Here is a 12,048-nt window from a genome sequence, read left to right as displayed (position 1 = left end):
TATGGCCGGACACAGATTGAGGCACACTCTAAGCCAAGGATGGGCAACTGGCGGCCCGCGTGCCGCATGCGGCACATCTCTTCATTTATTGCGGCCCGCCGATACATTTAAAAAAAGAAAAATAAAAAAAAATGCTTCCTTCTGTTGACGGACTTTTACTTTGACATCATTCAAAATGCACGTCTCAGTAATCTAGCAATATGCTAACATAGCTCCTAAATTTCCTAAAGGCACAGAGCTATGCAAGCACAACATAAATACTTTGAATCGTCAGTCAGAGAAACAGACTCAGACAGCTTTTTCTGAAATTACTCTGAAAGTACTCTGAAACGGTAACGTTGGCATCGTATCAGTTGGCAGGGAAGTAGTTCTATAGTTCTATAGTGAGTGATATAAAAGTCATATAGTGAGGGAGAGTTTGTGAAGTCTTGTGTACGTGGTGTCGTTGCTATCCTCAACCCTGAAAATGACGGATCATAGCGGTCTGTGTCAGACCTGCAGCTGTCAGGCACGGAAATTGAACAGAGCATATCTTTAACAACTTAATCGAGACACAGTTATGTACAGATCTTGAGAAGTGCCCTCTCAAAAGTTTCTTGGCCCCACCAATAAAACAATTAAAAAACGTTTTATTTTGAGATCGTCAAATTCACACTTAACTGCAAATCGAGTCCAACAGGAATCCAGCCTGTTTGAGACTGCAATGGGAAGCACACGCCTCTGTTTGGTCGTGATTGAGTGAGTGAACAGATGGTGATAACGTTTAGTAAACAGACTTGGACCAACAGTCCGACCCAAGCTGGTGTAAGCTGCCATAATCAGCTGCTGGATATAAAGGTGATGAACATGAATCATCTCGAGTTAATTCTAGATGTCATGGCTCTCTTGTATCATGCCGTTCATTGATCCTGTGGTTATGCTACCTTACTCAGTTGAACTCTAGCCTACAACGTTAACCTACTCACTTGAGCTGCAAATCCCTACCATACTACAGTATAATTATCACCCATCTCAGCAGATGTCTTCAATATGTTTATTGTTGTGTCATATTTTAAATCTACATTTGTTAATTTCTCTTCCTAAAACTCACTAGAAGACACTATTTAAAAGGTTATTTTCAAAAAAAAATCTTATGGGGGAGCATGCCCCCAGACCCCCCTAGATTAGCTTGGTCACAGGAAAAATAATAGGTGTTTTCTAGGGGAAAGCCTGCCCTAAAGTGGGATTTGGCCCTCTGGTAGCAATAAAGAAAAGTTGTGGCCCTCTCCAGCATTAAAGTTGCCCATCCCTGCTCTAAGCTGACACTCTCTTTCTCTCTCTTTTTCTCTCTCTCTCTCTCTCTCTCTCTCTCTCTCTCTCTCTCTCTCTCTCTCATACACACACACACACAAGCATCTGTGTATGTGCAATTGTGTCAATTTACATGCACTGAGATATGCAATTTTTACAGGAACAGGAACAGATGGACACATAACACACTTCTCTCTCTGTCTCTCTCTTTCTCACACACACACACACACACACACACACACACACACACACACACACACACACACACACACACACACACACACAAACAAACTCACACACACACACACACACACACACACACACACACACACACACACACACACACACACACACAAACACACACTAACACACACACTCACCCTCTTCTCCTCCTCTCTCAGGTCAGGCATAGTGCTGATGCACAGGCTAATCACAGTGACGGCCACCATGATGACGGACAGGCAGGCGAAGATCTTCCCCGGCAGCCCTGACTGGGGGTTCTCCACCATGTCCCTGAGGTGTCCCATGATCTTGCGGTAGCGCGTCTGGGCCACCGGGGGGCGTTGCTGCGCGACCCGCTGCCGCAACTCCTCCTCGCTGCGCTCCATCGCGGCCACCTCCTCTATGCGCGTTAGCATCTTGCGCTTGCAGCAGCGCTCCATGTAGGCCATCTCCACGCCCCAGTAGGTCAGCTCCTCGTGCAGCGAGAGCACGCACATCTCGCGCAGCATCCGCAGCTTCCCCGCCGCCAGGAAGTTGAGGATGACGCGGAAGGCCGAGGGGCTGCGGTCGAAGAAGAACTCGTGGCACGCCTCGTCGTAGTCGTCGCAGACGCACGCGATCTCCTCCGGGCTGCTGGAGGGACGCAGGCGACCCAGCCGCGTCAGCGGGAACTGCTCCAGCGTGCTCCAGGGGAAGGTGTAGCGGTTGCCGCCCACGTTGATGACGGCCTGCAGGGCCGGGTCCACCGAGAGCAGGTCCTCGGGCCGGCGCACCAGGCGGGCGCGTTGGTAGTACACGCCCTTGATGGTCTCCGTCTCGGGGATCTCGGTGAAGATCCCGTCCAGGCTGCTGTCATCGCTCATGGACAGGTTGCTGAAGTCATGGTTGGCGTTGCTGATGATCGGCATGGCGACGGCTGGCGTTCGGGGGGGGACAGGTGTCCGCTCCCGGGGTCAAAGGTGAAGGGGTCAAAGGTGACAGGTTAGGGACGGCAGAGAGGCTGCATTAAACGCACCCCCTCTTGGGAATGGGGCGTTCATCCGATGGGGGCCGGGGGTGATGGGGCCTCAGTTTGCCCGCTGCTGGGCTCAGCACAATTTCGAGCAGTGGATGTCACACACACACTGTGGAAGAGACGGGACAGAAAAACACACTCAGCCCACACAACATCTTCTCTATCTACTCTCTATCTCTGTATCTATGTCTTTTGTGTCACTCCTAAAAAAAACAGATACATCTCAGGTGTCTCCTATGTACAGTCACAGGGGTTATAACACAGTACACAGAACTGTTTATCAACAAAACAGTAAACATATAGAAAACCAATACATGGTTATACTATTAAATGTGGTCTTAGAATACAGCGATGTCTACCAAAGAACTCCTGGTTGCTGTCTGTCCTTATATGTAGAAAGTCATGTGCAGTCTAAGTCTTCCATGTTGGAATCAAAAGCAAAATATTTAGACTAGTGATATTCTCAAATGTAGCTTTCTATGCCAAGCGCGTTTGAAACACTTGACATTAGCTGTGACGGCGCATTGAAAAGGAGTTAACCCTCCGTAACCTGGGTAACGCACTAGGAGGAGTGAATCAAGGGTTGAATACACAACGATAATCTTTGAGGTGTGAGAAGAATTTAATACGTCGCTCTGAACGTTATTTTTGTGGCAACATCGCTACTGGCCGTTAATTTGGTGCTGATCTCAAATGTGTGGTGGAATGCTGTTATGGTTGCTGTTAACTATTGATTTAAACTACCAATATGTTCTCTGTTACAAGAGGATTAGTTCTACTCTGCGGCTGGTGAATTGAGTAACGTGTTTTAAATGTGTGCAGTAGTGTCACCAGAACATTCTCAGCTCGGCGCAGTGCACAGACATGTTCTGCAGACAACCGCATAACTATGCATCTGTTTCTGTCTTCATTTTTGACCGAAACATATGGAAATGTCACGTTTCCTATAAGAAGACCAAGACTAGAGTGTGCTCCACAGGCGCAAGTTAGAATAATTGCTCGGCCGATAAACGAACATCCCCTAGAATACGAAATGATCTACAGGATAGAGGGGGGGCACCAGAGGCATCCATCACATTACGGACACCTTGACTGCAAACGGTGCCTACATGTTGAATAACAAGTCGTCCCCCACTTAATCTATCTTCACGAGGCTGGTGGGTAAAACTAATTTTGACTGGCAACTGCAAGTAATTAGACGTATAGAATTAAAAATGTTCAAACTTTCCCCAGTAACACCCACGCTTCGAAATCGTCTCAGTGTCCTCAGGTATACCAACTTTATCATCCTCCGATAGTGTTTCAGAACACATCAATCATACGCGTAAAATGTACAGAGTTGAATTTAAAGTAGTCATGGAAACGACTTTAAACTCGTTGTTGTGAGTCGATATATATGGGTCTATCGGCTACTTTGTAGAATGTACTGTAAAAAAAAAATCCTCATCAAGTTATAGAGCTTCCGAACACGGAAAATTGTAGTCAGAGGAAAATAAATGCTACCTCTTACCATCCTTTGGAGAGACAAGGCATCCCAGCTCTTGGTAATCACTTTTTGATAAACGGTCAGCGCCCCGTAATAGTCCACAGAGAGTCTTGTAATTCCAACCTCTGAACCCAGGGATATTGGGAATATCCGACTCAGTCCTTTCCAGACAGTCGACCTTTTGTGACGACCATTTCTTCGCCTCTCTCAAAACGCGTAAAACACTCTGCGCTACGCAGAAGAGAGGCTAGTGTCCCGTACGCTGCCTGCTGCTGCAGAAACTGTGTGTGTGTGTGTGTGTGTGTGTGTGTGTGTGTGTGCGTGTCCGTGCGTGCCTGTGCGTGCCTGTCAGCTCGCGTTCAAGTTCGCGAAGTGCTTGCGTGTTTCACAACATTATTTGGCTCAAGTACCCCGGTAGCCGGTACGCATTAGCACCGAAGTCACACCGGCACAGATGATACTCTTTCTAGTCGAGAAATTACATTCGGGTCCAGCGGATAGAGATGAATGACTCCAGGGCGATCTACTGTACGCCTCCAACCGGATGAGGGCTCCGCACAGTCACATACTCAGCTCTTCTCTGATGCGGGACACTGGGGGTTACTTCATATCGAGCGGCGCTAATTGCATCTTTTCACTCGTCAGCAACATGCGATATCTAGCAGTATGTATTATGCAGCTTGTTATGGCAGTAGTTAGGATTTTGTCGGATATGGACTCGAGTCCCTAAGTAACAATAGGCCAGTCCTCAATGCGAAGAGATGTATTAGATTAACTTAAACTTGACTGATTTTGAACACAACTAGAAAGACTGCAGTTAACAATTGGAGTCGTTTGAAAGTCATGGACTAATCCGGCACATATAGTGATAGAAAATGTTGAATTATGTGAACAGCACATATGTATAATAGGCTACAATAAAGCACCGTATGATGCATTTTCCACATGAACAGGACCCAAACCTCCAGGGTTGTTCGATCTAACGGAGGAGTGGCATTCAAACATCCTTTCGTGCACCTTAGGCGCCTCGCCTGCGTGCCGGTGAAATTGCAAATTTAGCAGAGAGAGGAGGTAAGCTACTCTAACAGGCAGAGAGAGCGGCATTAACTGCCCGCACACGCTCCTCGTCCTTGGAAAAACTCATTAGGTTTCTACACAAACGCCCGGAGGGGAAACGCGCAAACACGGCAGGGCTTTGCGGAACTCCGTGTGTTGTGGAGATGCGGGGTGAAGTTGGCGCAAATGCAAACAGCGCACGTGAGATGGAGATGCGGAAAGTGTGACCTCCATCAGTGCGCGCCCTGGATGGTCAGCGGCAACAAACACACAGGGCAGAATACACAAACACACACACACACACACACACACAGTGCAGGGCCGCCTCTACGTACACAGAGGTCACGCTTGGTGTAGGAAACAAAGTGCAGTAAGGGTCACCAAAAACTCTTAAAAAAAAAAAATTCAAATACATAACGCGATACTTTTCAGACTTCTACACCAATAGAGGCCATACACTTTGTATTTCACCGAAATAATAACACGAAGGATTGTCTGGCTCCTCCTTTCTCACTGTGGTTGTTTTGATTGCGCCAACAACTCATCCCTTATGGCCGATTAATGACACAAACACGAACTTCAAGTGCACTTCACAGCCTACATATTGTCCACTTAGGGCGCATTCTGTCAAACTCACAGTTCACTCCTTCACCTACATACTGTCAAATTATAATGCACACATCTCTTACTGTCGCTCTCTCTCTCAACACACACACACACACACACACACACACACACAAACACACACACACACACGCGTGCACACACACACACACACACACACACTTACACACACCATTACACTCCTTTTACGTCCATATTGCCAACACAAACATAGCTTCAAAGTGCACTCTATAGTCTATGTATTGTCAAATCATAATGACACATCTCCCTTTCCCTCTCTCTCTCTCTCTCTCTCTCTCTCTCTCTCTCTCTCTCTCTCCCCCAATCCCCCCCACAGACACTTGCAAGCACGCTGACACAAACGGACGCTCCAGATGTGCTGCCGTCCTCATTAGGCCAGCACAGGGGTATGGCTCTGGCAGAAGAACGTGAGCGATCTCTGGGCCTGATAGACAGCGGAGGGAAAGACTAAATCAGGCCAGGGATTAGCTCCTAATCCCCGACAGCGAGGTAGATGAGACGGGAACAGCCAGCCAGTCAGCCAGCGAGTGAGTGAGTGAGGGAGCGAGTACAGAGGGGGGACCGGAATGCACAGAGGTGCGGGGTAATAGAATGCCGGGGGTAAGAAAATGCCGGGGGTAAGAAAATTCTGTCATACACCACTGAGAGGAAGCATACCCCCTGCCTGAGTTTCCCGCTGATGGATCGACACCCGCTTGATCCCAGCAGAGGTGTTTGATCAGCCTAATTGCTCTCGAATCAGGCGAGTGGACAGATTAACGCCAGCAGTGGGGAGAGGAGGCAAACAGGGAGCTGGAGGCAGAGAGGAGGGTGGGAAGGGGAGAGGAGTGGAAGAGAGAGAGAGAGAGAGAGAGTGAATGAGGCTAAGGAGAGGAGAGAAGAAGATAGAAGAGAAGGGTAAAGGAGAAGAGAGGTGAGGTGAGAGGAGGGGAGGAGAGAAGGAGGACAACTGAGCGGGGGGGAGATAAGGGAAGAGAGAAAGGAAAAGAGGAGTGAAGAGGAGAAGATAAGGGGAAAGAGGAGAGGAGAGCAGGAGGGAAATAGAGAGAGGAGAGGAAGGAGACTCGTGGAGAGCAAACATACTGAGTAATGACTGTACTACACTGTTAGCTGCCAATGTTGCTTTAGATAATAACATCGGATAAATTAACTCATGTGAAAAGAAGAGGGAAGGGGAGGGAAAGCGGGAAGCGTAAAGGAGTTGAGGAGTGGAGAGGGATGGGAGAAGAGAAGGAGGAGAGGAGGGGAAGGGAGAGAGGGAGTGGAGAAGATGAGGAGAGGAGAGAAGAGAGGGAGGGGAGAAGAGAAGGAGGAGAGGAGGGGAAGGGAGAGAGGGAGTGGAGAAGATGAGGAGAGGAGAGAAGAGAGGGAGGGGAGAAGAGAAGGAGGAGAGGAGGGGAAGGGAGAGAGGGAGTGGAGAAGATGAGGAGAGGAGAGAAGAGAGGGAGGGGAGAAGAGAAGGAGGAGAGGAGGGGAAGGGAGAGAGGGAGTGGAGAAGATGAGGAGAGGAGAGAAGAGAGGGAGGGGAGAAGAGAAGGAGGAGAGGAGGGGAAGGGAGAGAGGGAGTGGAGAAGATGAGGAGAGGAGAGAAGAGAGGGATGGGAGGAGAGAAGGAGGAGAGGAGGGGAAGGGAGAGAGGGAGTGGAGAAGATGAGGAGAGGAGAGAAGAGAGGGATGGGAGGAGAGGAGGGGAAGGGAGAGAGGGAGTGGAGAAGATGTGGAGAGGAGAGAAGAGAGGGAGGGGAGAAGAGAAGGAGGAGAGGAGGGGAGGGGAGAGAGGGAGTGGAGAAGATGAGGAGAGGAGAGAAGAGAGGGAGGGGAGAAGAGAAAGAGGAGGGGAGAGAGGGAGTGGAGAAGATGAGGAGAGGAGAGAAGAGAGGGAGAAGAGAAGGAGGAGAGGAGGGGAGAGAGGGAGGGGAGAGAGGGAGGCAAGAAGAGAAGACAGAGGAGGGAAGAGAGGGAGGGGAGAAGAAAAGGAGAAGAGGGGAGAGAGGGGGGGAGAAGAGAAGGAGAAGAGGGGAGAGAGGGAGGCAAGAAGAGAAGACAGAGGAGGGAAGAGAGGGAGGGGAGAAGAAAAGGAGAAGAGGGGAGAGAGGGGGGGGAGAAGAGAAGGAGAAGAGGGGAGAGAGGGGGGGGAGAAGAGAAGGAGAAGAGGGGAGAGAGGGGGGGGAGAAGAGAAGGAGAAGAGGGGAGAGAGGGGGGGGAGAAGAGAAGGAGAAGAGGGGAGAGAGGGGGGGGATGGGAGAAGAGATAGACGAGAGGAGAGAGAGGGGACAAGAAAAGGAGTGGAGGAAAGGAGAGAGGGAGGTGAGAAGAAAAGGAGGAGAGGAGAGGAGAGGAGAGAAGAGAGGGAGGTGGGAAGAGAAGGAGGAGAGGAGAGAAGAGAAGGAGGAGAGGAGAGAAGAGAGGGAGGGTAGGAAAGAAGGATTTGACGAAAGGAGAGAGGGAGGTGAGAGGAAAAGGAGTGGAGGAGAGGAGAGAGGGAGGCGAGAAGAGAAGAGAAGGAGTGGAGGAGAGGAGAGAGGGAGGCGAGAAGAGAAGAGAAGGAGTGGAGGAGAGGAGAGAGGGAGGCGAGAAGAGAAGGAGGTCTTTGCCATGTAATGCACTGGCCATAAATTTGGGTGTGGTGACACAGACAGGGCTCAGTGCTCACATGACTGCGCTAAGTGATTGATTGGGTAATAACACACTAATGTCTTCCTCAGGGCTCCTACTGTATGTATGGGGACGGCCAACATCCTTCAACGCAACCTAGAATGATCTCTGGCTCATTGTGCGTAATATGGACGTCATGTGGAGCAAAGGCACTGATAATCTGAGCAAAGATGTTATGTTATACAGTATTTCACCCCCCGTCCAGACAGTAGTTTCGGAAAAACGTACTTCATTTTTTGCATTGCGCAGCCAAAGTCCTTTACCACTTAACATAGCTGGGAGGAGCCGCAGGGATGAAGTCCTATTTTTACACGAGGAGACAGGCTGCCACTTGCATGGAACACCCAGCCAGCCAAAGTTGCCGGGATTTCCGTTCTTGTGTGTGTTCAAGGTCTGCTGAACGCCTGATGTAACTATATGCATGAGTGTATGTGTGTGTGTAGGTGTGTGTGTGTAAGTGTGTGTGTGTGTATGTGTGTGTAAGTGTGTGTGTGTGTGTGTAGTGTGTGTGTGTGTGTGTGTGTGTGTAAGTGTGTGTGTGTGTGTGTGTGTGTGTAGTGTGTGTAGTGTTTGTGTGTGTGTATAAAATATTAATACCGGAGGCAGAGATCTCAGTGATCCATGCGAATCCCCATGAACATCAAACTCCCTTTGTGCAGAAAGAGAATGCGATACAGGCCAGGGGTGAGTTGCCTGGTGCAGGGTTCTGTTCCATTCTATTCCTCTCCAGCCACCTGCCCCCCCACCCCCCAAGTTTTTTCACTGAAAATTAGACTAGACCCTCCCCAAAAGATGAAGAGTTTGTTTCACATTATCTGTCTGACGTCCATGCAGAGTTTCACATTATCTCTGTGAAGTCCATGCCAGAGTTCTTTCCCCTGCAGTTGAAGGCAAGAATGAGAGACAGACGTGCTCTGTGAAAGATCACTGTGCTTTTCACACTGCCGTGTGGAATTTGACTTTAATGCCGGCTCTGAGAGAGAGGGAGAGGGCGCATGAAAATAAGACAAAGAGAGGGGAGAAAGAGAGAGAGAGAGAGAGAGAGGGAGAGAGAGCGATAGAGAGAGAGGGGGAGAGAGAGAGGGGGGGGGGGAGAGAGGGGGAGAAAGAGAGAGACAGACTAAGAGTTAGTGTGTGTGTGTGTGTGTGTGTGTGTGTGTGTGTATATGTAAAAGAGGATGAGCAGTGAACTGAGAAAGAGCATTCAAATTCAAGTAGAGAGGGGAGCTGTGGTGCAAACGGTAGCCTCCCAACCCCTAAAAGGGTCCAAGTTCCCACAGGGACCTGGGTTTGAGACCAAACCGCGGCCATTTCACAATCCCACGACCATCCTCCACTATCCTATCTCAATAAAAGGCAACACCCCCCCCCCCCCCACCCCCTCAAATAAATAAAAAAAATCAATACAAATTCAACAACAGTCTTTGAAAATAAAACAACATACAAATTCTAATGTTAACATAAAACATTGCAGAAATCCTGCTCTGCCTTCAATTAAGGCCCTTCGCCCTGTGAAGAAAAGCAGAGGCCGTCTCCCATTAAAGTGAGGCTGAGCCTAATGAAGCGCCGGGCTGAATGAATCACTCAGGGCTCTGGGTGCCGCCGAGTCTCTGATGAATCCAGTGGCACAGACTGCATGAACAACAGCACTGACTGAGAGAATATGGGCTTATTCTCCGATATCTGCAGTCTCACTCCAATGGTGATGTCCTACAACGGAACAGAGGAAGAAGAAGAAAACTGTATTCCCTGATCAAAGGGGATGGGATTCTCTTGTTTCTTGTTCCTGTAGAGCAGGGGTGTCAAACTCAAATACACAGAGGGCCGAAATAAAAAAAACGGGTGTAAGTCGAGGGCCGGACAGTGGGGAAAGCGCTCCCTAAATTGACGTATGCTACCAACACGGGGACAGTGCACTGTGGGACTTGCAGTATTTGTGGTGCGTTCGACATACCAGCGGCCGCGGCAGACAAGCTCTGATAGATAAATAGATGGATACTTTATTAATCCTGAGGGAAAATTAGGTAAACCAAATACAATTTCACCGTTGCTCATTCAAATCAATTGAACTTTTTGCAACATTCTGAGTAGATGGCAGGCCAGATTAAATGACTTGTCGGGCCTGATCAGGACCCCGGGCCTTGAGTTTGACACATGTGCTGTAGAGGTTTTTAACATGGTAACCTATGGAGATCTGTGTGTTTAGTTTCGTTCTCTGGGTTTTTTAATAGATTTTACCTGAGTAGGTTTACCTGCTGCCATGCTGTCTGGGGCTGTGGTCTGGTGTAATCCCACTCCGTATAGAGAACTGGAGAACTGCAGCTGACCCGCATCGGCTTCAGGTCGCATTACACACACATGCTGCTCTTTCTCTCACTCGGAGTTTCAATGTGGGTGTAAATCTCTTTGCGAGAGAGATTGTAAAGCTATGTATGTGTGTCTATGTATGTGAACGTGTGTGTGTGTGTTTGTGTGTGTGTGTGTGTGTGTGTCTATGTGTGTGTGTTTGTGTGTCTGTGTGTGTGTGTCTATGTGTGTGAACGTGTGTGTATGTGTGTGTGTGTGTGTGTGTGTGTGTGTGTGTGTGTGTGTGTCTGTCAGACAGAGAGAGAGAATGCTAACCAGAGCATGGCCCCAAACAAAAAACAGTGTGTCTCACCTGTGACATCCAACGCGGTCCGGATCCAATTTTATCCCGGCCAGGCTCCCAGAGTCAAGCTTCAGCTTATCCCCCCCCACAACCCCTAAACTCCAACCCCCAGCTGTCAGCACCCCAGCAGCCCAGCCCCCCAGCCAGGAGAGGGCAAACAGAGGGGGAGCCACAGAGGGGGACTGAGGTGACCCAAACATAGAGATGGAGTGTGTCTGTGTGTGTGTGTGTGTGTGTGCGTGGGAGAGAGAGAGTGTGCGTGTGTGTGTGTGTGTGTGTGTTTGGGGGGGGGGGGGGGGCATGTCACAGGATTAACAAACATCCCTGTACAACAGTCCTGACCTACAGCCTGTCTTATCACCATGACTGAAATCCATGGGCTCAGCGCTAACACACGGTATGGTAACAGCTTACATGTGCACCTCTCCACCTCCATCACACTACTCACTCTTCCTGTCGTTTGCACTCGTCACCCACCCATTTCCCAGAAGTCAACAAGCCGCTCAGATTCCCGCTGCACCCCCCACCACGTCCCAACTGTTGCCCCCGGGCATGTTGACTCAGTTTTGCTCTTAATTAAAAAGTGCCTGAAATGATCGATTTGCATTTCCAGATCAAAAAAGCCTCCCCCAGCCCACTTCTAGTAAACATGTGCAGGGTGTCACATTGCCTTGTTCAATTAATTATTCAGCCGAACTGCCGTCTAGTGCTCCTGTCGGAGAATGTTCTCTCCATTCTCTGTGGATTTAATGAAAAGTATGTTTAATTTCTCGCTGTGTGAGATATCGAGTCGTGAAGCGAGAAACTCTTCAAACGCGGCTCCGTCCACACACACCTCAGTCTCACCAAACTGACGCTGCTGACATCATAATCCGCTATTATTGTGGACCGCTTTTTTTTTTTATTCCCTCTACCTTTCTTAAAACTGATTGTGACGGGCCACTGATCTATTGAATGCCTTTGAAAGGAGACGGCAAAGTTATTTCTTAAGCTAAGTCGGAACCAATGAGTGAAATTCTGCTCAAGTCA

The 12,048-nt window shown here is 49.0% G+C and overlaps 1 protein-coding gene across 1 annotated transcript in view; it reads right to left on the bottom strand.

Annotated features, from left to right (window-relative positions):
- The window catches only part of kcng4a (potassium voltage-gated channel, subfamily G, member 4a), a gene marked incomplete at both ends in the record, with an annotated part of 20,579 nt that extends 18,159 nt beyond the window's left edge, over positions 1-2,420 (bottom strand). Inside the window, one exon of the mRNA XM_080842509.1 lies at positions 1,671-2,420. Within this exon, the coding sequence (XP_080698635.1) occupies positions 1,671-2,420 (750 nt within the window). The remainder of the gene's footprint in view (positions 1-1,670) is intronic.
- Positions 2,421-12,048: the final 9,628 nt, after the last annotated feature.

This window comes from Sprattus sprattus, assembly GCF_963457725.1.
Source record: "Sprattus sprattus genome assembly, chromosome: 7".
Lineage (NCBI taxonomy): Eukaryota > Metazoa > Chordata > Actinopteri > Clupeiformes > Clupeidae > Sprattus > Sprattus sprattus.
Note: the sequence above shows the minus strand (reverse complement) of the source record. Positions and strands in the feature narration are given on the sequence as shown.